We start from the raw sequence: 26,960 nt of genomic DNA, 5'->3' as shown, positions 1-26,960 counted from the left end.
ATGTATTTTTTTACTAATTTATGAACACAGAATATTAATAACCGTTTAAATCACGAGGTAATAATGCCATTGTCCAAACCAGTTAGATAAATCATATAGAATTAAGCCTTTTGTTGTTTATTCGTGGAAAAGCAAGGCAATCTGGCATAACCCTCAGGCAAACTCAGGCGAGGAAATATAAATGTGAATCATAATCCTTGCTGGGGTACAGTTAAGACCTCGTTATTATAACTCACCTCTCTCTCTCTCTCTCTCTCTCTCTCTCTCTCTCTCTCTCTCTCTCTCTCTCTCTCTCTCTCTCTCTCTCTCTCTCTCTCTCTCTCTCTCTCTCTCTCTCTCTCTCTCTCTCTCTCTCTCTCTCTCTCTCTCTCTCTGTGTGTGTGTGTGTGTGTGTGTGTGTGTGTGTGTGTGTGTGTGTGTGTGTGTGTGTGTGTGTGTGTGTGTGTGTGTGTGTGTGTGTGTGTCGGTCTCTGCCTGTCTATGTCACAATTTTACTGTACCTGTCCATCATTATCTCTCTTTGTTTGTATTATATACTGTATACATATATATATATATATATATATATATATATATATATATATATTAATCATTCACATTCTCTCTCACTCCTGCTTTCACACATTTTCCCCTCATCCACACTCACACACCCTCTCCCTCTCTCCCTTTTCCTTTGAGCCTCAGTCCCGTATAAATCCAGCCATGCGGACATAAGCACTGTTTGGGGTGAGATGCGGTGCGGCCGGAATTACTCTGTGGGAAACTGTGTTTATGCCTCCATTTAGGCTAATTAAAGTCATTCCCAGCTTTAGCCAGGCCTGTTTTGTACGCGCCTTCTGCTGCTGGCATCATGGACTCCGTTATACCATTATACCGTGTATATGTTTTATTGTACTGTGCTACAGTTTATTTGTTTTACCTACGCTGAGATTTTTGTCCTTGTACAGCTTATTTCCCGTAGCTTAATGTCAGAATAAGATAATACTACGGTTCCGCATCTTTTCCATAGCATTTCTTTGTGAGCTGCGCCATACCCTACGTAACTCCATTCAGCATATTACAATAGCGGAGTGTTTTGGACCAGCGTGATGGATGGGTACAGTCATCCTGTACCATTTGCCTGTACCTGTGTTTTCCTCCGCCTCTTCCTCTCTCTCTTACATCCATCTCTTCCTTTCCGCCTCCACCAGTGCACTCCTGTTACCAGTTTGTGATTTTTGCTGGGGAAACTGAGAGGGAAGTTAACACGGCTTTCACCCTGTTAATCACCACTCATTCACCACTCCATCATCCGCTCCGTCACCCCCTCCATCATCATCATCATCATCATCATCATCAACCCTTCTGTCTCCATCATCACATCATCACCTCTCCCTCCGCCTTCAACACTCCATCATCACTTCCCTCTATCATCACTACCCTGCCTGCACCTCTCCATCGCTCCACCTCTCCACCATTACCAGTACGTAGGATTTTTACTGGCGGACCTGAGAGGAGAGTCAACATGGCTGGCTTGTCGCAGGATCGTCAGCCTTGATGCTCGAATTTGTTCTGGGAATGTTTACTCCGGGTTGAGGATAGAACCTGGATGAGAGAGCTTAGTTGGGGGGAGTAGGCTGGGTTTATCTCGCTTCATTCTCTCTCTCTCTCTCTCTCTCTCTCTCTCTCTCTCTCTCTCTCTCTCTCTCTCTCTCTCTCTCTCTCTCTCTCTCTCTCTCTCTCTCTCACGCACGCACGCACGCACGCATGCATGCACGCACGCGCACACACACACACACACACACACACACACACACACACACACACACACACACACACACACACACACACACACACACACACATCCACTTCCCCTTTTCTTTTCCTCTTTTGATTCCACCTTTTTTCACCTTTTCTCTCACCACTGGATCCACTCTCTCGTTTTTCATGTTTATATCCATCCATTCAGCTCGTAGTTTCCCATTTCCTCTCTCTGTACCCCAGCAGAGAGAGTCATGGGCGTCTTACAGAAACACACACTGTCCTTATAAACGATGCTTTGTGGTGTGTCTGGTTGAGAGGTGATTTTGCAGTTTTTACTTTTTTTATGTATGGATGGTTTTTCGTCTAGATTGGAAGCAAGAATTTCGAAGTTTTAGATGACGTGTGTGTGTGTGTGTGTGTGTGTGTGTGTGTGTGTGTGTGTGTGTGTGTGTGTGTGTGTGTGTGCGCGCGCGGGCGTTCCGGAGGTTCGTTTTGCAGCAGTTTTTATGTAAAGTCGGTCACAAAACTCGCCTGCCATTTCACTGCGCGTACTTTACATGTAGAGTCTATCTGTCACTTTCCTCCCTCATGCATCATATCAAAGAGAAGCATCCATGGACAGTAAAAAAAAAATACGAAGCCCCTTTCAGTTTGGAATATCAGCCAGTAGAGGAAAGTGAAATGTAGCAGAGGTGAAATATTAAGCGTCCATTTGCCCTTACTTGCAATTTAGTGTGGGTGACTTCGCAATGTCACCTTTGCGAGGAAAGCGAGAATTTAAGGTTTGAGTATTGAGCATAAGTGAGGAGGCTAACAGATATATTGACTCATATTTACGGTGTATTATTGCGTATATGATTTTGAGCTTTTTTGTTATTTTATTTTGGGTGCAGTTACGGTCAGTTATCCCTTTTACACGTCTGAGGCAACAAAGCAACGTAGCGAGATGACAACCTTCCATCCCAGTTTAATATTGCTGATAAGTTTGGAAAGATCTCATTAGGTTTATACAGTTTCGAAACAGTGCAGAGAGCTATTGACGGCAATTTTATGCCTAGGGGGAGGGGAAATAAAGGGGGGGGGGTGCTTTGAGATCCTGTAGGCAATATCAGTGAATAAATTCTTTCAGACAAGTTGCTTTATGTAGTAGGTGACTAGACTATGTAGCACCGTGTATTGTGGCAGGCTGTGTTGTGAGATACTGTGTTTCATTAGATATGTGTGACGGTGATATAGAATGTGTTGTCTTAGAGATGTGTGATGGCTTAATAAAGCGTGTTTCCGTAGAGATGAGCAATACAGCGCAGGAGGTGGACTTGCTACCAAAAGTTACAGGTTCTATCAGCGACGTTCGAGTAGTCAGCGTGTTTTCGAGGATGTTTGTGATAGAGGGCAAGAAGTGTCCACAGTACCAGAATTTACTAGTTTCCCTCGTGCAGTATGAGTCGCTAGGAACTTATGGCTGTGAGGATACATGCTAGTTTGCCATGAGAATACATACGGAGTGGCCATGGGTGTACATGCTACTTTTCTGCGACATTTGTGATTGAGCACAGGTGATGGGCCGTAATGCCAGAATTTACATTTCCCCTGGTGGTGTATTTGGTATGATGGTGGTACTGAACTAGGATGTTAGAGTGACAAGTATCTTCCCAAGGTTTGGCGAATACATAGCGGAAAAATCGAAGCATCTGAAACACCCACTAGAGGAGATGGGATTTTCATGGTATTTCGCCAATTGTAAATTTTCTTAAGACGGGACTGAGAAAACGGTTCTTTATTTGTACAGTATAGTGATCAGATGTCTCCGTCTTGTTCTCCGAAACATTAAGCCAGAAAGGAAAATTGTGCTTTCATCCTTTGTTAACTGTACACATCAAACCCTATTCATTCAGCCAGCTAGGCAGGCAGGCAGGTAGGTAGGTATGTACAGTAGGTAGGTAGGTAGGTAGGTTAGTCACTCAGTCAGTTAGTCAATCACTCACTCATTCGGCAGTAGGATGTTAGGGGAAGGTCAACACAGTGTTCCATTTTTTTCCCGACGATCGCTAAATGTATCGCGCAGTATCTCTCTGTCTCTGTCTCTATTTCTATCTCTCCCTCCTCCCTCAGCCTCTCAGAACGGTAGAGAGAGCCGGTGTACAAGAGTGCTATCTAGCTGCCTTGTTAGCCAGAGTGTGGGATTATGTAAATGTTTTCTTCCCTGTTTTATTTTACATCTGCGTCAGGGGTGGCATGAGAGAGAGAGAAAGAGAGAGAGAGAGATTGAAATTAATATACCGGTATGTAAGCGTAAGGAAATTCGAAGAGATAAAGATGTAGGGAAAACAATGCTTAGCAGGGGAGAGAGAGAGAGAGAGAGAGAGAGAGAGAGAGCACTAATAGCGAGGAGACGTGAGAGCTGAGAGGATCTAGAGAAGCCAGACTTGGGATCACCTCTAGAATTAATGGTAGTCTTATGGCTGGGATTTTCAGGGGGTTTTATACCGGAGGCCTTGCTGGTGTTATACCGGCCTGCTGGGACCTGGGGCTGGTGTGGTGGGGAGTGAGGCAGGCTGATGTGGTTTGTTATGAGTTAGACCGGTATAGTGAGATGTGCTGGAGGGTTGTGTTGTGGTATTAAGGAAACTCGTGTGTCGTGTGCCTTAAACGTGACCAATGTGTTGTGATATAAAGGAGAAGGATGTGGTGTGATATTGGGGAAGTTTATGTAGTATGGTATTAGGTAAACCGGTATGATGAGGTAAGGATTAACACAGTTTGATGTGGTATTAGGTAGACTCGTAAGGTGAAGTAGGAACTGAGTCACGGTGGCGTGGTATTTGGTTTGCTGGTGCGATGAGGCGTGAGGCAAAATAATTTACTGTTAAAGGTAAACTGATGCGGTATGGTGTTAGGCACGCTGGTGTTGTATGCTTTAAAGTGTACAGCTGTATTGTGGTAAAGCTTAACTGTGGTGTAGAAATGTGGTATAAAATAAACAGGTGTACTGAGATGTAGATCAGAGTATCTTGCCGAGGTATAAATCAGTATCTGGTGTGAGGTGTGAGGGGTTAAAAAGGTAGGCAGCTGTAGGACCTATTGGTATGGTGTGGTATTTGTTAAATTTTGTTATAAAACAGACTGCCGTGGTATGGTATAAGTTAAATTGACATGCTGAAATATGAGAAATATGGAGGGAAGGGACTGAGAGAGAAAAATCCTCAAAATTTTCTGTCCGATTTTTGGTCCTTTAAACGCCAGGGGGACGTGTCGCCTGAGGGAGCTAGTGGGGAGGGTGTCTTGGAACGCAGGCCCAGAAAATAAGTAAAACAGGAATATTCGTGCAAAAAATAGCGGTGAATATACCCTGGTACACATTTTTTTTACCCATAAATCTTGAGTTCTCATTCTCAGTGAATTGCAGAAAATGGAAATCAGATGATAACCCTTTATGCATGTGTCGTGATGGTGATGTGCCTTCTTTTATTATCTCAGTATTAGTTTTTTCTTCCAGACTGACGGTAAAGAAACCCAAATTAGCTTGTCCAGAAAATACCACGAAAGAAGAGAACTTTACAGTGTAATACAGCAGTCTCGGGCCACATACAGGTGGGAAAAATAAGTTTGTGACAGGTTCAGACTGTGATGTTAGGAGGTAAATAGACTATGAAACTGTCGCGTAGTACATCATCGGAAAAATTGCAAGGTGTGTGTGTGTGTGTGTGTGTGTGTGTGTGTGTGTGTGTGTGTGTGTGTGTGTGTGTGTGTGTAAAACGTATGGACAGATTAAATGGATTTTGTTCATTATTCATGTTGGTGTTTCTATTAGCGCACAGTAAATCTTCCAGTGTTTGTTTTGACCAATCAAACCTGGTCGACGTGGGTACAGGAGATGGAGCACGAGAAAGTGTAATAATCCGGAGAGTAGCATAATCCAGAAAGTAGGGTAGACCGGACAGTAGCCACACCAGGACAGTAGCCTAACTTAGACAGTAGGATATCTCGAAAAGTAGGGTAGCCTGGATAGTAGGGAGGAAAAGTTAGGAACCATTGGAAATCTAACTTTGAGGTGGCCAGCACAGAAAGGCCACCAAGTCGTTAGGGGGAGGGCCATGTAAATTTAAAGTTAGAGTCCACCCGCAAACAGCCGAGTCATTGGTACTGGATAGTCACTGAAGTCATAGTCGCTGAAGTCCTTGTTGAGTCACTGAATTCCAGGTTGAGTCATGAAAAATCCGTGTTTAGAGTCGCTGGATTTCAGTTTGAATCACTAAAGTCCGTGTACAGTGTGGTTGATTTCCAGGGTGACTCACTAATATCACGTCTTGATTTAGTCACCAAAGTCTCATTTGAGTCACTGATGTCCTTTGCTCGACCGCTTCAGTACTAAGACGTCATAATAATCCTCTTTGTCTGGTTTATATTACTACCAGCCTTTTTGCTTTACTTATTATTATTTTTTTTCTTTGGAGGGGGGGGGGGTGCGGGGCTGCTGAGGTCACAAGAGAGGAGTGTCTGTGTTCTTGATGTTGGTAAATTAGTCAGTCAGTGGTGAGGATTGCTGTACCATGGGAGTGGGATGGATAGCAGACCCCAGAGAGAGAGAGAGAGAAAAAAAAAAAAAAAAAGAGGCATGAGCAAGAGAACGTAGAGAGAAGTATTGGGTACAGCAAAGGAACATAAGAGAGTGAGGGGGGGGGGGAATCGGGGAGGGGGAGGGAGTTCTTCCTACTCACACCGCCCCTTACTTAGGCCAACTCGGCTCTGGGGTATTTGCTGTGCTGTTAACAGGGCCTTGTCTACTCACTGCACTCTCTCGGCTACCACCACCATTTTTGTTGGTCTGTGCGTCATTTACTGTTATTTATTGTACATTTCATATTTTTTCTGCACTAGTTTAATGTTTACTGTCGTTGCCTTTGTCTTTTTGTTGATGTTCGTATTTTCACATATACTGGACGTTTATGTTTGCTGATATTCATATGATTGATCTTTGTGGTTAAATATTATTATTATTGTCCTCGTTGTTTTCATCATCATCATCATCCGAAGCCTTCTGTCCAATATTAATTATGTAGGTGGGATCCAAAATTGGTGATGGAGAACATGCATACTGTACTTAGAGCATATTCAATTATTAGCACTGGTACATCACGCAGTTCTTCAAAATTTTGGCCCCATCTTAAAACAAACCTTCCAAATACGAATGCAATTTGATATATTCATTCTCGAAACACTTATAGAACAGAAATATATATGTATATACTGTATATAGATAGATAGATAGATAGACAGATAGACAGATATGGATATAGATATATATGCAATATATTTTTTCCTAGAATACAGCTACAGTTACAGAATTTTAAACGTGTGCAGGTTTTAGAGGTGCAACGAGCGTGAACGCCCAATACATTTGTCCTCGGTTCCAGATGGGTGTGTCGTCACGCTGCCTGCCCGGGCCGGGGGGGGGGGGATGTGCGGCCTTGTGTTGTCCGGCCACACTTTTTAGTTTTCCCTGTCTTTTTAGGCTTTTATTTGATTAAGTTTTTGCAGTGTTCGTCGAGGCGTGAAGGTCGCGTTGGTTGCACCGGGACTGATGATGAAGTTTACAGCCATGCTGCCAAACAGGGAGAGCTGATCTGTCTCTTCAGTGTGTGTTTGTCAGGGTAGATGGTCCGTCAGAGTTATTTCATTGATGTTTATGTGTGAGTGCTGTCTACCCGTAGTCGCCCTCCAGAGAAATCATATAGAGCCCAGAGAAAATGGTCTTCCTAAGACATAATCAGGGTCTATTTTGAACGAAATCCTTCATGGAACCCTGTCCACCGCGACCTTAACAACCCTTCCCATAAAATATATATATATATATATATATATATATATATATATATATATATATATATATATATATATATATATATATATATTATTTAATGACTGGCAAACCTATCAATCTCTAACCCATTGGAGCCTTGTGTCCGGAATATTGGACAGAACTGGGATTTTTCAAGTCTTTATAAAGTAGGGAACCCCCAGGTAGGGACCTGTGAGCTTCGCGACTATGAGCCGACAGGCGGAGGGCGGTACGCTTAGTACCCACCCAGTGCCATGCCTCGCCCAGCGCCCCTGGGATCCAATGGGTTAATGACTGGCAAACCTATCAGTTTCTTTAACCCATTGAAGCCCGGTGTCCGGATTATTGGACAGAACTGGGATTTTTCGAGTCTTTATAAAGTAGGGAACCCCCGGGTAGGGACCTATGAGCTTCGCATGGGATCCAATGGGATATATATATATATATATATATATATATATATATATATATATATATATATATATATATATATATGTATATATATATATATATATATATATATATATATATATATATATATATATATATATATATATATATATATATGTAACAGAATGTTAACCCTGACAGTGGCGTGATCCCCTCTTTGGTTTAATATTGCTCCCACCGTACAGACCCGTTTAGCTAGGAGTCGACCTGTGGTAGCCTAGTCAGTGGGTTAACAATGGCTTTGGCTTGCTAGGGTACAGGTTCAGAATTACGGTTGGCAGTCCGTCAAACAAGGATATATGATAAACTCGCGAGCCCACCTTCCCTAGTGGACCCGCGCCCACACCCCCCATTTGCATACAACCACACCGCCACCCTGATGCATACACGCCCACTCGCACTCTCACATTGGGCCGTATTCAAGTCGGCATTGTAAACTTCGTAGTATCCTTGTCTTAGCGACTTATTATGCCTTTTGTACCTGGGTATTTTTTGCTATATATTTCTGGTACTCTTAGACGGAACTTTAACTCGATAACGTACAAGAAGATAAGAAGGTGTAAAAACAAACTAAATAGTTGAGGAAGAGATGCAGCCACATCTCTTGTGCCAGTGGAATATGGCCCATACCTAGGCTGGAGCAGTCCTGAACCTACTACTGTTGCCTGTGCCCACTTTACATTTAAAAATCTTGCAGCGCCTCTTCCTTGACGATTTCCTTTACATAACGCACATTTATATATTTTATGTTACTGATGCATACTGGCTTCCTATTAAAAACCTTTGAATAACATACAAGTGAATATGTTAAGTATAATATACGACGTACAGAGAAATGGGAGAGGTACTACTAAGTTTCCTATACCAGCGTGAACCCAGTGGACTGCAGACTGAAACTGCCCCTTCTCCTGCAGTCCGTATTAGGTGACAGTAATGAGTTAAGGAACGTTTTTAAAACCGGGCAGTGGAGTTCCCCAGCTATAGCCCTGTCACCACATGAAGGCATTCCTCTCCAACACCACACAGCTCTGTATTTCATCGGTGTGTGTCTAGCTAGCATCCACCACGCATCTCTTGACTAAATTGCATTCTTTTTAGCCGTATTTGTGAACGGGTTACATTTCGTTCATGGACAACTTGTAAACCTTTTCTTATATTTTTATTTCTTGTATTCGTCTGTGCTGGTTAGACTAGTTTAGAGACCAGGTATCTTCTTTATTGTAACAACTACTGGCTTCCATTTTCGTAGTCTTTTCTTTTCTTTTCTTTTTTATTTAATCTATCCGACTCTGGGCAAAGACTTCACAGCCTGCTCTCAAGGCCCAATTGTCCTCCTACATACCATACACCTCTATATGTCCATCATATTCAGCCTGATATCGTTCGCTATTCAGCGAAGAAATACACATACAGCGGAGAAACACACACACACACACACACACACACACACACACACACACACACACACACACACACACACCAGTTCGTTCCTCACTTCCCTTGTGAGATCCAGTCGCTTCCTTGCCCGATATTTTTACCAGGCATCCAGGAAGACACATTCCACACGCATATACATTAACAAAACGAAATTTTCCACCTCAGTGTCCCTGTTTGAGCTGACTCGAGGCCAAATGTCCCTCGCTCCTGACGTAACTGTTATGTAAAAGCCGCTAACTCTTCCCCTAAACTCCCGTCGACCCCCTTTCGGTGGATTTTTCGACCCCCCTCCCCCCAAAAAAAAATCGGTCCCATGTTTGTGCCCTTCTTCGCAGGGTTATTTTTGGGAGCGTCGCGTCTCCTGGGAATATGGCGTCTGGGAAGGGAGTGGATTTTGTGAGGAAGGTCGCAGGTGTGGTGTGGTTTTGGCCTGCTGTTAAAAATGTTACTCCAAGATCGCTGTTGTTGTAAAATATTCCTAACAGACACACGTTCTCTCTCTCTCTCTCTCTCTCTCTCTCTCTCTCTCTCTCTCTCTCTCTCTCTCTCTCTCTCTCTCTCACACACACACACACACACACACACACACACACACCACAGGTAATTTTATTCGGCCCAGGAAAACAAGCCACAGAGGAGAGGGTTAATACACAAACACCTTTTTCCTCTCCATGTGGAGAGGATGGAGGGTGAAAGACTGACGAAGAGAGTGTATGTGAGTGAGGTGAAGGGGGGAAGAGAGAGGGGGAGGCCGAGGATGAGATGGAGGGATGGGGTGGAGAGGTATATGAGAGAGGGGGGTGTGAGTTGGGAGCGGGGCAGTGAAATGGCGGGGGACAGGGCGACATGGAGGCGATTTGTTTGTGGCCACCCCGAACGGGATTGAGGCGTCTGGCAATAGATAGATAGATAGACCTTTTTCACCCTCCTCTTTTCTCCCTCTCTCCCACACAGGTTTCCTCAACACCAATGAAAACCCATACCAGCGCTCCATCACCAACTACGGACTCATGGATCAGGTATGTACAGTCGCCTACACAAGTCCTGTTGCCTCCCGTCCGTTTTCTCTCCTTAGATGTTGACATTACGATCGTGTGATGAAAGATGGATAACCTTTAAAAAAAAATGTAAATAGTAATACATGTCTATAAATACACAATATTGTCGTGGAAATTGGTAAGCATCCTCTATAACTTTTCATGATGATAAAAATAATAATAATAAGAAGAAGAAGAAGAAGTAGAAGAATGGTAGCTTTAGAGACTTGTTTATCCTGATATTTTGGTTAAAAACCCATATAACTTGTAGCTAATTAGTCCGCCTGTGGTATAAATGCTTTGGAGACAGTATATCGTAAAACATTGGTTAATATTGCATATGATGTGTGGAAAAATAATGATAATAATAATAATAACAGTAATAATGATAATAACATATAATAATAATAATAATATTAATAATAATAATAATAATAATAATAATAATAATACTCTGCTATGGAGACTTGTTTATAGTGAATATTGGTTAACATTCCTAATCAATGCATCCTCCCACAACACAGACCTGAAAAAATATTGGCTAAGAACCTTCCTGTATATGACATATGATCACCTTCCTGAAAACATGTTAAGATGTTTTGTGCATTCTCCTCCAGATCTCCTCCCTGATAGAATTATTAGTGAAAATCTATATGTATACTTCCCCAGATCTCTCTAAAAATTATTTCACAAAAACTTTAATGTAAACCCCTTCCCACATCTCCCCGAAAAATTTTATAGATTTTTTTTATACATCCTTCCCCAGATCGCCTCCCTAAAATATTATTAAGAATTTTTTACCTAAATTCTCCCTCAGATCGCGGCATTGCACTGGCTGAAGGAAAACATAGCCCAGTTTGGCGGGGATCCGGACAACGTTACCATATTCGGACATGGAACTGGGGCCGCCTGTATCAATTTCCTTATGACCTCCAGGGCCGTGCCGAAAGGTGGGTGAGAGAGAGAGAGAGAGAGAGAGAGAGAGAGAGAGAGTATTTTGTTTGTAGGTCTTACGTTAAAAATTTGTTATTTAGGCATATTCTTCTTGTATATATTTATTTACTCTGAAAACCATGTCATTCCAATTCATGATCATTCCATTAAACTGTTGCAGATGTACTTTCGGTCTCTACTTCTTTTTATCGACTCATCCTTTTTGAACTCTTGATATATAACGTTGATTTCGTGTCAATCCTCATCCGTGAACCAACCTTATTTTATCATTATTCAAACAATTTTAGCAGCTTTCTGATCGGTTTCCTTGAAGAATTGTGGTTAGTTATTTTCTAGCACTTTTGTAAGAGTAAGTTTAGCAGTGTTGGTGAATTTGGGTAGACATTTCGACCTGGCCACGTACTATCAAGTGTGCAAGGACATCTCAGCGAGGGAGGATGTTTGTGGTGTAGTTCTCCCGAGGTGATTGTGCCAGATCGTGTTCATTTCCATTTAGCTACAGTTTTATTAAGGTATTTAGCCCCTGTTTTATTCATTTTTGCTTTAATCTACTAATTTTAGCATCTTTCGTATGGATTTTCTTCAAGTTTTGGAATTAGGTACAGTCTAGCTATTTATGATGGCAAGTTTAGCGACGTCGGTTCACTCACACTCCGTCATATCAACATATTAGTCGTGTGTGTGTGTGTGTGTGTGTGTGTGTGTGTGTGTGTCTGTGTGTGTGTGTGTGTGTGTGTGTTTTGCTCAGAGTGGTATTAGTTCGATTTTTGTGCCGTTCAGACTTGTTTATTCCTTCCCTGCTCACCAAGGAGTACAGTAGGGGCCGTGGGTATAAAATCGATGTATGTAGTATTCAAGGAGAAGATTGTGACTTGGTTGAAAATAACTGTGAGCCTTGATGACCCTCGTGGAGTTGATAGGTTTCTGTATTGTAAGGATTAATAGACATGTATTAAATAATAAATGAGGTGCCGTATCTTAACCTCGGGATTCTGGTGACTTTTTAGCATTTTTTTTCCTTCGATGCAATTTTACTAAGCTTGTGAAGGTCCTCTCGTAGTGAAGGGGTTAATGAAAGTGTATGTAACCCCGTCAGATCGAAAAATCTCTCCCAAGCTGAGCAGAAAACTGAAAAAGTGACAAAAAAGGGTAAAAAAAAGATTCCCCAGAGTGAAAAGGTTAAGGAGCATCGTATATTTTATTTTGTTCACGTACCATTTCTCCTTGTCACAAATTTATCATGGATGAGAGAGAGAGAGAGAGAGAGAGAGAGAGAGAGAGAGAGAGAGAGAGAGAGAGAGTGTGAGAGAGAGAGGAGAAATGAAAGAAAAAAGTGAGTTGCATTTTATCGTGCGGCAAATCACTCGGACTATTTATACTGTCACCCGCGCCATTTGCAGTTTCAATTACGACTGTCAATATCGCTTTCCACTCACACCCGAAATGTTTTAAGAGTGGGGGATTTCCTCCACACACACACACACACACACACACACACACACACACACACACACACACACACACACACACACACACACACACACACACACACACATTGGGGGATTTCCTCCACACACACACACACACACACACACACACACACACACACACACACACACACACACACACACACACACACACACACACACACACACACACACACACACACACACACACACACACACACACACACACACACACAGGAAAACAGCACAAAAGGAAAATACCTGCATAAGACAGCACAGAAGAAAATCACACGCATGCACACAAAAGCAGAGATGAAATTTAAAAAAAAACAGAAAACAGGACAAACCACACTACATTCACATACGCAAATACAAGAACCGTCAGATGTATTAGATAAAAATGTTGTACAGTAAATAAAACCACACACACACACACACACACACACACACACACACACACACACACACACACACACACACACACACACACACACACACACACACAAGAACAATACAAAATCACACGTGGACATAAAAACCATACAGCATAAGAGAGAGAGAGAGAGAGAGAGAGAGTAAACTAGGTGGAGTCGCAAGTAAAGGGATTTATTAGTGGAGGCCCGCAGTGTAACTAAGCCATTCTACGCCATTATTCCGCCGCTAAAAATATGCCGGCCACATCCCCTCCAATTTGGCCGGCGGCACGGCTTTAGGCACGTGTCCGGCCTACTGGCACGGCACCCCCACCTCTCTCTCTCTCTCTCTCTCTCTCTCTCTCTCTCTCTCTCTCTCTCTCTCTCTCTCTCATGCTGATTACCTACACCTCCCTCCTCCGCCATCCTTATCCCCCTGTGTGTTCATCCCTTATTTTCTCTCCTTCCCTTCCTTTTCCCTTCTCTCCATCCCTTCCTTTTCCCTTCTTTCCTTCCCTTCCTTTTCCCTTCTCTCCTTCCCTCCCTCTGACCTTTCCTTCTTCCCTCCTTCCCTCCCTCTGACCTTTCCTTCTTCCCTCCTTCCTTCCTTCCCTCCTGCCTCGCATCTCATTTCGACTACTTAAACTTTCTTCTCTTGTCGTCCCACCTCCTTGTTCACTCCCTTCACCCATTCCTTTATCTCCCTCCCTCTCTCCCTCCTTCCCACTGACCGTCTCTGCTTCAGTCCCTCCCTCCCAGTGACCTTCCCTCTTTCCACCCATCCCTCCCACTGACCTTTCCTCCTTCACTTCCTCGCCCCGTCTCTCCCATTCATGTTGATTACATACATCTTCTCAGTTTGTTTCCCCCCTACCTTTCTCTTCTCACCACTCCCTTCCTCTGACCCTCCCTTCGTTCCCTCCCTCCTCTCCCTCTCTCCCTCCTTCCCCTCTACCCATCCCACCGTCCCTCCCATCGCATGTTGACTACCTACACCTGCCTCTGCCACCCTCCCAAATTAGATTCATTAGATAAATTAGCCTCTTAACTTGCCCTTCTCGAGTGTCGCCGCCGAAAAGTGACTCTCGCCCGCCGGCACGGAAGGGAGTCGAAGCCCCTGACGCTGGTGGAGGCGCTGTAGGTGAAATTAAAGCCTAATTACGCCTCCATTACGGCCATTTGCCTGATTTAAGTTGTTTTCTCTGGACTTGAGTGGATGAATTATGCCTGTCTTTTTGTTTGTCTTACCATTTTTCTGTCATCTATCTTTGCTAGCTGTCTGTCTTATATCGTATATACAATTCTGTCCCTTGATTTGTCTTATCTTTTTCTGTTTGCCTGTCAAGTCGTATTTATCAGTATCCATCAGTCTTGTATCATACTATCTACCTATTATCTCTGTCCATCTGTCCTCGTGTTTTTCTCTCTACCTGTATCAGTATCTGTTGCCTAACGCTTAAATCTTGTGAAGGGCGGCTTCATCAAAAATTACCAATTATACCTGTCCCTGCTCAGTGGCGGCCTCTCCCAGGATCCCTCCTATACTCCTCTATCTTCCCCTACCGTCTTGTTCTTGGTCCACCTTATTTTTTTCTTCCACCCTTCACATTGTCATACACTCTCCATTATGTTCCACTTTCATACACACATACACGTTCATATATCACTCATATACACTCTTATATACCACTCACATACTGTACACATATACCACTCTCATACACATACACCACTCACATACACTCTTAATAAGTCACTGAGGAGCATAAATTGACTTTTCTAAAATGGAACCTTACCAGTGTTACAAAAAATTTTCGGCTGTACCAAGACACTTCCACCCTGCCATCCTAATGAGTGGGTTGGTATATTTATCGTTTCCCCTTCCCTTCCACGGACATGTATACGCATCATCTCCAGGTAGATATTTTCGTCATCTCTAGGCAATTATACTCATCATCTCCAGGCAGGCATACTCATCATCTCCCCCTCCTCAGGTAAACTCTTCCACCGGGCCATCCTAATGAGCGGGTCTTCCCTGGCGCCTTGGTCCCTGGTAAACGACCCCATGAAATACACGCGCCAGCTGTCAGAGGCCGTCAATTGTTCCCACGTAGCACTGGGGGACGACCTCAAGAACTGCCTACGTACCAAGTCACTCCACAGCATCATGACGGCGCAGGTGGAGGTGAGTTGAGGGAAGTTGCAGGTGTACTGAAGTTGCAGGTGTTTTGATTGCAGGTGATGTGTAACCTGCTGGTATATTGAAGTTGCAGGTATTCAGATTGCAGTTGGTGTATAATTTGTGGATTTGTTGTGTGTGTGTGTGTGTGTGTGTGTGTGTGTGTGTGTGTGTGTGTGTGTGTGTGTGTGTGTGTGTTGCATGCAGGTGATTTAGTAACTGTAGGTGGTGTGTTAATGTAGGAAGACGAGAGTGAATTGCAACTTCAGGTCTCCATAGGGGTCAAGGTGACAGAGGCGATTCGTTGTGGCCACCCCTTCCAGGATTAAACGTCTGGCTATACATACATACATACATACATACATACATACATATATACATACATACATACATATATACATACATGCATACATACATACATACATATTTACCTGCCTACATACATACATACCAGTACTTCGTCATTTAAGTCTGGCCATGGGTTTTGGTGTAATTAGTGTTGTGTTAAGCAGGGGAATGAGGATATTTAAGCTGCCCAGGTAACTGTAAACTCCTTCAGTACGATGACGTATTTCTCATTTTTAAACAGGCTACCACCAGTTGATTTTTCCGGCTAAGGAGAGCCGCCCTAGTAGTGAAGAGATTAATAAAAAGTTTTATGCTCCTGATCTGAATAAAAACTTTAGAGGACAGTATGAAATAAATACAACATTCTCTTGGTGAGCAGGTTAATGACACGAACTTGTGAAACGCTCTCTGGCGCTAACACTGAGTTGGGCGTGAGCGAGCAGGTAGTTAGCGAGAGTTACCTGGCGTAATTAGTTTAGCTGATGATCTATTAATTGACAGGCTTGCTTCATTGAGCAGTTAGGGGGAGGGGGAGTCTGAGCTAAGAATCCAGATATGGTTTGTTCCAAAAATCCATGGCTGGTTCCAATATCCGTGGCTGGTTCCAGAATTCCAGTGAAAAGAGGGAGATGTGAGATAGTAGGAAAAGAATAAGAGTTCATTAGTTAGGCAGCAGAAAAGAAGAAGTAGTTAGGAAGTGGAAAAAGGTAAGGATTGGGTTGTTAGGTACTTAAGTTGTGAAAAAAAAAGTGTAGTTATGATAGGGTGGCAATTTTGGTGTCTCCCTCCCCCCCCCCTCCCACTTCCGCCTCTCTAACTTCCCATCCCATCCCATCTACTCTCCCTTCTTCCCTCATTTTCACCTTCGTCTTTCTACTGCCTTTTCTTTTTCATATTCTTTTCCTCTTATTATCAGGATTGCTTTTGTTGTTCTGGTTATTAGTATTAGTAGTACTTACTAATATTATTATAAACATTATTATTAGTCACGCATTGTTGTCTTTCTTATTTTCCATGGTGATCCCTCCCCCCCCCACACACACAAAGAGAGAGAGAGAGAGAGAGACAGACAGACAGACAGACAGACAGACAGACAGAGACAGAGAGAAAGAGAGAGACAGAGAAAGAAAGAGAGAGAGAGAGAAAGAGAGAGAAAGCACCTTCCCAAAACCAAATCCCGCCACACAAACACTCCCAGCTACACAAACACCCAGTTCCCCCTCCCCCCCCCACACACACAGACGGTGAATACAGTGATGGGTGGAGACAACACTCAGGGGCACTTGTGTTTAATCTCGGTAATAGCAGCAGGCGCACCACCCGTGTTCTTTAATCAATAAGACGAACACCTTGCCTGCCTTCCTCACACCTGCCTGCCTGTTTGCCTCTCTATCTCCTTCTCCCGTTGCTTACCTTTCTGCTTACCCCTCTTACCTTCGTACCCTTCTCCTTACCTGCCTACCTGTTTCCCACCAGCTTACCTACCTTCCGCCCTCTCCATCTACCTGCATCTTTACCTTCTTCCTACTTCACTCGTTGCCTGCCTGCCTACTTCCCTTCTCACTTTACCTCCTTCCTTAACTGCCTACTTGCTTGACTACCTGCCTGCCTCCCCTGGTAACCACATCCCTACCTTTTAACCGTCCTGACCCCCAGTCTACCTGTCCACTTGCTTATCTGCCTCCCCACCTATGGACCTACCTCCCTGTCTTTCCATCTAACTACTTCCTATCCCGTTCCTTCCTGCCTATCTCCTTCCTCACATCCCACCTTCCTGTCAGCGTCCATAACTCCCTGCCCACCTTCCAACCTTCTTATCCCTCTGGATGCCTCCCATATGCCTACTTATTTTCTTTCCTGCCCACCTGCTTACTTAATTCCCCACCTTCGTATCCTCCTGCTTCCCTCCTTACCTCCCTACCTTCCTCCCCACCTTGCTGCTTCCCTCCTCACTGGACCATCTTTCTACTTGCTTTCTCTCTTACCTACCTTCCACCTCCCTCCCTCTCTCTCTTCTTCCCTCCTCACTTGACTACCTGCCTCTCTCACTCGCTCTGGTGGCTGGGAAGAGGGATGATGGGTTGGATGGTTGGGAGAGGGGGGAGGCGAATGTGGAGATGTGGTGCTGGAGTGGATGATGTTGGTATGGTGTTTGTGGCGGTTGTGGTGAATGATTAGGGGTGTTTGGATGGTGATTGGGGTGGTGAAGGTTGGAGTTGTGTGGGACGTGTTTGTAATGGAGGATTGAAGGATGTCTGGAAGATGTTTGTGGTGACTGTGGTGGAGGATTGGGCTATGTTTAAATGATGTTTATGGCGATTGTGGTGGAAAATTGGATGATGTTTGAAAGGTGTTTGTGGTGGGTGATATCTGAATGGCGTTTGTGGTGGATGTGATGTAAAACTGGATGATGTTTGTTTGATGTTTGAGGTGATTTTGGTGTAGGATGAGGTATGTATGAATAATTGCTGTTGACAGGGGCGTCTTCTCCATTTTCCTTTCTCGTCTTTATCTTTTTTCTCGTTTCCTCTTTTTACCTATCCTTAATCCCCCTCCCCCTCTTCTTCCTCACCTTTTCTCCTTTCTTTCTAACCCTTTCCTTAACTTCTTGTCCCTCTCGTTTCCCGCTGTCTTTCTCATCGCTCTCATTTCCCCCTTTTTTTTCCTGGTTCTTAGTATTTTCTCCTCCACTCCTCTCTCTCTCTCTTCCCTCTCACTCTTTTTTCGTTCTCTCCCATTTTTCGTCCCTCCCTATTTCCCCTTCTCCCTTCTTCCACTCTCCTTTCTTTCTTCCTTCTTCCATCTCTTCCCACTTTCTTTCTATCCCATCTTTCCTCCCTCCCTAATTTTCTCTCCCCCCTTCCCTCCTGTGTCCTGGGTGGTGGAGCTGATAACATTTTCTCATCTGAGTTTGGGTCCCCGGCAGAGGACATGTGCATGCAGAGTGGCCCTTCCCCAGCCAACCCTCTGCCCTTTGTTACAGCCCTTTGTTCTTTCTTCTGACCCCTTTTTCCAGTCCCTTGTTCATTCATCTGCCCCTTTGTTCCAGTCCTTTGTTCATTCATCTGTCCCATTGTTCCATCCCTTTTTTTTCTCCTGTCCCTTTGTTCCAGCCCTTTTTCTTCTCCTGTCTCTTTGTTCTAGCCTCGTGCCCTTTATTTAGCTCTTTGTTCCAGCCCCTTATTACAGCCCTGTGTTGTAACCCTTAGTCCTTTCTTCTGGTCCTTCGTTAAAGCCCTTTGTTATAGTCGTGTGCCCTTTGTTTCGGTTCTTTGTCTCGTCCCTTTGTTACAGCCCTGTGTTCTAGCCCTTAGGCCTATCTTTTAACCTTTTGTTTCAACCCTTTGTTCGAGCCCTTTGTCCTAGCCCTCAGCACCTTGTTCCAGTCCTCAACCGTTGCTTCCAGACCTCACCTCTATGTTCTAATCCTTATCCCATTGTTTCATCCCTCAACCCTTTGTTCCAGCCCTTTGTTCTAACCCTCAACCGTTAGTTTTAGTCCCAGCCAGCCCTTCTTCCTTCACCCCAGCTCTCACAGTAGCCCTAACCCTCATTCTTCCTGTCTTCTTCCCACCTTCTTATTCTTATCGTTCTCTTACATCTGTCCGTACATTATCTCTTCTCCTTTCCATTTCGTTTCTTTCATGTCAGTTTCATCTCTATTTTTTTTTTAATTTTCCCATAATGCCTGAGTCCGTTTACTTTCCTAAATTCCTGTCTCTTAGTGGTTCTTCCTGTCACATATATTTTTTTTTTCTATATTTGATCCTCCATTGTTCCATTACTCAAACTTTCATGATGCTTCCGTTAAATTTTCGAAGTACTGATTTTTTTTCTTATTACTCATTAACTCGATTGCGGTACCTTTTTTTTTTTTTTTTTAATAAGTTTCCCCTCGCATTCAATTTTTCTCATCCTATCCTGCTTCTTTCTTCTCTTCCCATTTCTTTTCCTTATTATCCTCGTCGTATTTCTCATTTTTTCTTGTCCATGTACGTTTTTATCTCCTATTTTCCCCAGATTCTCTCTCTCTCTCTCTCTCTCTCTCTCTCTCTCTCTCTCAATTCCTCCTCCTCCTCCTCCTCCTCCTCCTCCTCCTCCTCGCCTTTCTTTTTCAAGTGTCAATTTATTTTCTAATTTTCATACCTTACCCCTCCTTTGTTCATTACAGTCACTCACTCTTTCTCTTCCTTCCCTCTCTCGCCTCTTCTTTCTCTTTCCCTTGCATTTGCTTCCTCTCTTCCTCTACACCTTGTCCGCCTCCTTTTCTCTCTGTCTCTCTCTCTTCTGTCTCCACCTCTTTCCTGCTTCCTCCTTACTCCCTGTTTTTCCCATCTTTTCTCATCCTTTCCCCCTCTGCATCTCCTCTTTCCTCTTTCTCCTTCTCTTTTCCTCTTCACTCCCTTCATTACCCCCCTCTCTTTCATTTCCCTCACTTCATTCCTCCTTTTCTGTTCCCCCTCCCCTCCTTTTGCCCATTTTACCCCTTCCTTTTTCTTCCTCCAAAGTTTCCCTTTTTTCCACGTTCCCCCCTCTCCTCTCTCTCTTCTTTGTCTCGCCTCCCCCTTTCTTTTCTCTCTCCGTCTTTCCTCTTTCCCATCTCTTTCTCTTTTTTCCCCTTCTGTCTTTTTTTTCCTCATCCATTCATACTTCACATCTCTCAATCATTTCTTTTTTTCTTTCACCTCCACCACCATTCTTCATCTTCTCCTCGCTCTCTCTCCTCCCTCACCTCCCTTTCCTTCTGCTCATTTTCCCCTCAAAACTCCCCCCCTTTTCCACTTTTTTGTTCATCTCCCCTTTCCTCTGCTTTTGTCTTTCTTATTTCATACCTCAGATCTCCTCCTCTTTCCCCTCTTCCTCAACCCCTCTCTCCCTCTCCGCTTTCCTCCCTTCAGTCCCTCCCCCTCCTTGAACCCCTCTTTCCTTCTCCCTTTTCCCTCCTTCATTCCCACCCCCTTTTTCCCCCTTTCTTCCCCCTTAACTTCCTCACATAAGCTGGATACAGGGGGAACTTTTGCCCCTTTATGATAATTCTTGCTGACTCTTGCAGTTTTGCCTCTCCCATCCACCCTTCACTGACACTAAAACTACCTCCCTTCGCCATCGCCCTCAGAAATTTAAATGAACAATTGAAAGGTGTTGCAGGCGCGGAAGACGTTGATTTTTTGCCAGTAATAATGTTAACAGTATATTACCAATAGTATCTTTATCATTATCATCGTTATCTCATAAACACTCCCACTTTTAAATGGTAAAGTAGGAAAATTCTGTCATATTGGCGGAAATTGTAGAATTAGTTTTATTTACCGTAAGCCTTGTGCACCGAGAATGAAAATTGCCATGATCAGTTCCCAGCCAAAAGAAATGTGCATATACCTTACAGTAGTATGTCGGACAGAATGTGCATCTGCTCTTACTCGCCGTCAAAAACCTGCCCAACGGCGTAAAATTTTGTATCTAAGACCAAAAACTGTACTACCTGTAGAATGGAAAGGCCTTGTATGCAAACACTGCTGCAGAATACAGATAGACTTCAAAGTGGAAATTGTTAAACCTCCCTTATGTGATTTTTTTCAGTCCTGCTGTTGCTTGACGGTTTTATTCAGCTCTAAGATAAACTTTTCACTCTGCAGGGGTTAAAAACTGCCTTCATAATCCGCATCACCGCTAGAAGTACTTGCTGTGATGCGTATAAATCTTTTGGTCATAATCCGAATAAAAACATAATCGTAGTGAAGAGACTAAGGATGATATTACGCTTTTAAAAATACCTCAGAAATGGCAGCTTTGCTGACCGTTAATTTAGTAACGCCGTGCATAACACCTTCGTTGCAAAGGGTCACCTAATCTCAGTAAAACCATCAGGCGGTAACAGAAACCAAATGATGACAACAGCTGATAAAAAAGAAACCAGAGCGAAAAGGCATCAGCAGTGAATACCAGAAAGAAAAAAAAGACGAAGATGATGATGATGATGATCATGATGATGAAGATGAAGATAAAGAAGAAAAGCTAACTGATGACAACAGTGGATAAAAAAGAAATCAGATCTAAAAGGCATCAGAAGTGAATACCAAACAATTAGAGACAAGAAGTAGGCGACAAATAATTAAGATAAAAAGTCAGAGGTCCTAAGTGACAGAGATGGTTACGAACATGTCCTCCCATCCAAACCCAAACAACCTTAACATGTCCAAGTCTCCTGGGGAGAAAAAATAAATAAAAAATAAATACATCACCAAAAATGGCCTATTCCCATTGGCTTTAAACGATTATACCTTTCCTAATTTCCCCCCCTCCACCAGTGCTATTTCCCAGTGCTATTTATTTTACCTATTGTACTGTGATATCCTCTTGTTAGTTGATGATGCAAACTATGTCCATATTAAACAGATACAAATAACATACAGTTAAATTGGAACTTGTAATTTCCATATAAATCCTCAATGAAGATATACTACTAAGTCGCATGTCCCTATCTTCCTGTTGGTCTTTGGTTTCCTCTAATTATTTGCACCTCTGCCTTTTTTTTTTATTCATTACTAACTAGGGACAGAACTATCTGGTGTTGTTTTTTGTAATTTACCATCAAAACGATTACATATACGTAAGAGTGGGCCCTGGTAGCCATCTCGCCAATCCTTGTCCGAGAGATGTGAAACCGCCATATATAAGTGATGCTCCTTACGTATTCCCACACCTCGATGCACTGCAGTGGAGAAGCGACAGTGAGTTTAAGTTAATGCGGCCGTGATGATTGATAGTGTTAGTTTTCTCAGGGCCACCCCTCTATGTATGCAGCGTCAGGCAAGAGATAAAATATATCCTCTTTTTTGTTTTGATTCACTGTTATTTGTCATCATCCCAGTCCATTTCAAAGCCTTTGATTAGAAGGCGAATGAAAGTCACACACACACACACACACACACACACACACACACACACACACACACACACACACACACACACACACACACACACACACACACACACACACTCTCTCTCTCTCTCTCTCTCTCTCTCTCTCTCTCTCTCTCTCTCTCTCTCTCTCTCTCTCTCTCTCTCTCTCAATATGCTGCGATTCTTAGGTAAACACTTGACTGTGAATACCCATGGGAAATTAAAGGAACGGAGGAAGTGATTGGGATTGGGAACTGATTGGGATTGGGAACTGATTGGGATTGGGAACTGATTGGGATTGGGGGATAAAGGAATAGGGAGTATAGGGGATTGGGAATTCATTGCGAGGGAGTATAAGGGCTTGGGAGTTCATTGGAAGGAAGTATAAGGGATTGAAAGGGAGTATATGAGACTATAAATTTTCTGGAAGGGAGTATATCGGATTGGGAGTTTACTGGGGGAGTATGGGGGATTGGGAGCTCATTTAGAGGAGATCTAATTGGGAGGGAATACAAGGAATTGGGAGATCACGAGGAGGGAAGTGTGAGGGATATGAAGAACTGCAAGTGGAGTGGAAGTTGACAGGCGTGTGATTGATTAATGGAAGGTTAAAGGGATTGGCCCCTCCTTGACTTCTTGAGAGAGAGAGAGGGAGAGAGAGAGAGAGAGAGAGTAGCTACATGCATACAGTTTCATTTTAATTACTGAAGTTAACTTTAGTGTACATCATTCTAGTATACAATGCGATGGAGCTTTTTTTATACCATGCCGTATTTCTTCCATGGTGCCAGTAATTACACACACACACACACACACACACACACACACACACTCTCTCTCTCTCTCTCTCTCTCTCTCTCTCTCTCTCTCTCTCTCTCTCTCTAGGGGGGGAGGGAAGTAAAGAAGCACATGATCCCAGTCTTACTAAACCTTAATGGAACAAAGTTTTAAATCCAACACCTCCCTCTCTCCTCTCTCCTTCCCCCTTCCCCTTCACCTGTCTTACCCTTTCATCCCATCACTACCTTCCATATACAGCTTTCCTTCCCTTCCTCCCTCCCTCCCTCATGCTCCTCATACATATAATCTTTTCCACCATCTTTTGTAGACTGATTATCTTCCCCCAGCCATCCATAACAGTTTTACCCGCTTTGAGCCATGGGAAATTAGCCTTACCCACCATTGAACAATAATAATCATACCCCCTTTGATTTATGATAACTTTACCTGTGTTGGACAAAGATTTTTCATTACCCATGTTACTGATTCATAATTCTGTTCACTCTCAGCTCCAGTAATATTTAAATATCTAAAGTAGCAATCTTAACTCTTCCAAATTATTGTAACTGTAGGATACTTTCTCTAAATAGTTGTTTGTGTACCTCTTCTGCATCATTACCTCTGCTTCGCAATTGCATTTATACTTTCTGTGCATCCTATCACAGCATCTGAACCATGATAATTTTACCCCTCAGACCATGAAAGCCTTACCCCCTGAAATATAATACAGTAATCGCTCTAAGGAGGATAATTTGATCGCCTATGCCATGATACTCTTGCCCACAAACCATAGTAATTTTACCCTTAGCCATGGAAACCTTACGCTCAGAAGTAATATTACCCCAAGAACTGTGTTAATCCTACTCCAGAATTCTGATAACTTTACCCCCAAACCTGAAAACCTTGCCTCCTAACCATGATGCTATAATCCTGTAACAGAGAACTTAAATTGTAAACATCTTATCCCCTAAATCAGAATAATCTTATTCCTCAAACCGTGATAATTTTACCCCCGAATTGTGATAATTTGGTCCCTCCCACCCTCCCTCCATGATTCCTCTTAATCGCCTCATTAACCAACTTTCTCACTGGCTGGCATTCCAAGTTTAGCAATAAGGGTCAGGTTAATCCCCCTCAATATGTTAGAGAGAGAGAGAGAGAGAGAGAGAGTGTTCTCAAAGAAGTGCTTATTTAGTTCATCGTTTCATTGTACTGTATTATTTTCATATACAAACCTTTTGTTTGTTTTGATTTTAGGGAGTTGGTTATTTTAATTACCTTTATTTACTCCATATGTTTATTTAAGATTGTTTCGTTTCAGCTGCCATGCAAGGTTGATGTGTCCAGGTAGCCATAAGAAACAGAGGGTAGTTATGTAGATGTGATGCAGTAAGTATGTGATAGTAAATGTGGCGGAGTTCACCACGTATTGGAGAGTTGTTCAATACTATGAACTGACCTTATGTCCTCAAACTACTCCCTTGATGATGATCATCATCATCATCATCAATAATAATAATAATATTATTATTATTATTATTATTATTTATTATTATTATTAACAATAATAATAATAATAACTAATAATAACTAATAATAATCCATCCATCCATCATCCAATCCTACATTGCCCCATGAGGAGCGTAGGAGCCCGGGGCTAAGCAGTTGGTCCTGACATTTAACCCGTGACGTCCCGAGCCTTTCCGCACCTATGACATCCCCCAGTCCCGAGCCTTTTTGGAAAAAAAAAATTTCTTCTAAAACTTCCGCTTAGGTCGAGAAATGATGGAAAATCATGAAGAAAGTGGTCTCTGCGGTCTATAAGTGGTCTGTACAGGTGCGGTTTCCCCCCGCAGGTATCGTATTCTGTAATGGGCTGGATATGCGTTTACGTTTTCTGTGGTAAGGAATAATGGGACAAACAACACACAACACCTCTACATTTATTGAATTTGAACTAATAAACAATAACAGTAACAATATAATGGATTTCAGACACATATATAGGAAAAATAAGCATTGTACCATCGCGCGAGCATAGCGAGTTAGGTCCGAGTCGTAACATGCTATATGCTAAGTTTCTGGTATGAGTCAACCTATCATTTTTTCTACTTGTATACTTCTGTTTCAATGACAATTTACCAATTACAACTGTTTGTAAGTGTTTTCAGATGTTTTCATTCATTATGATGACATGCAGCATAAGTTTAGCGCACATCAGCTTAGTAAGCGCACTCGCTATGACTCGTATTTCAACATACCAAATTGTTTTATCACTTTCCAATTATTTTCCCATTTACATAGAACCTTTCCTCCACCACTGTGAAGGTTTTCAATTATTTTCATTCATTACGAGGGCATTTAGCGATATGCTAGCGCCTATTCACGTAGCAACCACGATCTCAAACACTCGTGTTTCATCATCTACTTTATTTATTCACTCCAATTATATTTTCCCACTTACATTACACACGTTTACACCCCTAAAATGCACTGTACATACTTACTGCCATTATTTATTCGAGTGAGCGTGAGAATATCGCCTGAAAATACCCTCGCAAGGAATGTTTCGTCATACATAATGCTCACACACTTATATACTAATTCACTCACACACTTATTTACTAATTATTCACTTTATCACTTGCTGACTTTTATTTTGACTAATACGTGCCTTATTCATTCGACTAAGCGTCAGGAAATCTTATCTTTATAGACACGCTATGAATATTTGACTTAGAATATACATCATCATATACAATAATTTGAACTTATATTATACCCGTAAGAATGTCACATAATAAGAAATATATAATAAGGGGCCGTATTTATTGCACTGAGCGACAGAATATCGCATCAAACAACCCTCTCTATGTAAGTTTCAACTTAGGGCAGATTTATATACTTACACCCAATGTTTTCACTTATGTTCTACCCGTAGGCACTTTATACTAATATTTGGCGATCCACATAACTGATATTTTCACAGAGCGTCTGTCTGTCGCATTTACCTCATAATTTCAGCGTCCTTTCGCATTCACACCATGCTAAAATTGCAGCAACGTGTGATATTCACTAAAACATGGGTGAATACACAGACCCACGTCACACTGCACGCACTCATAGCGGGTGTCCTTCCTCTGTGTCGTGAGTCTCACCTGGGAATTACTGCACACGTGACACCTGCGCTGGGGCCTAGGTCTGTTGGGCTGGGGAGGGATAGGAGTGGGGAAATGGCGGCCGGATATTCTCTGGGGAGTCTGGGTAATAGGGGCAGTGCGGGGGCGCTGTTGGGGCCTTTCAACAGCATACTTAGCAAAGATTTCTCGTGTGAGCTCCCTCACAAACCCTTCAAATGTTTCCTGAACTCCTGTGGTCATGGCGTGAAGGTGGTGGCAATTCAGAGCAGTG

The 26,960-nt window shown here is 42.9% G+C and overlaps 1 protein-coding gene across 1 annotated transcript in view; it reads left to right on the top strand.

Moving 5' to 3' along the window:
- Positions 1 to 26,960, top strand: part of LOC145391403 (neuroligin-2-like) — a 75,354-nt gene that overhangs the window by 24,445 nt on the left and 23,949 nt on the right. Inside the window, exons 2-4 of the mRNA XM_080266011.1 lie at positions 10,424 to 10,488; positions 11,324 to 11,456; positions 15,334 to 15,524. Coding sequence (XP_080122137.1) covers positions 10,424 to 10,488; positions 11,324 to 11,456; positions 15,334 to 15,524 — 389 coding nt within the window. The remainder of the gene's footprint in view (positions 1 to 10,423; positions 10,489 to 11,323; positions 11,457 to 15,333; positions 15,525 to 26,960) is intronic.

Source organism: Coenobita brevimanus, chromosome 18, assembly GCF_032717465.1.
Source record: "Coenobita brevimanus isolate Jiangsu-jjx chromosome 18, ASM3271746v2, whole genome shotgun sequence".
Lineage (NCBI taxonomy): Eukaryota > Metazoa > Arthropoda > Malacostraca > Decapoda > Coenobitidae > Coenobita > Coenobita brevimanus.
The sequence above is the reverse complement of the archived record's forward strand: the minus strand, read 5'-3'. Positions and strand labels throughout refer to the sequence as shown.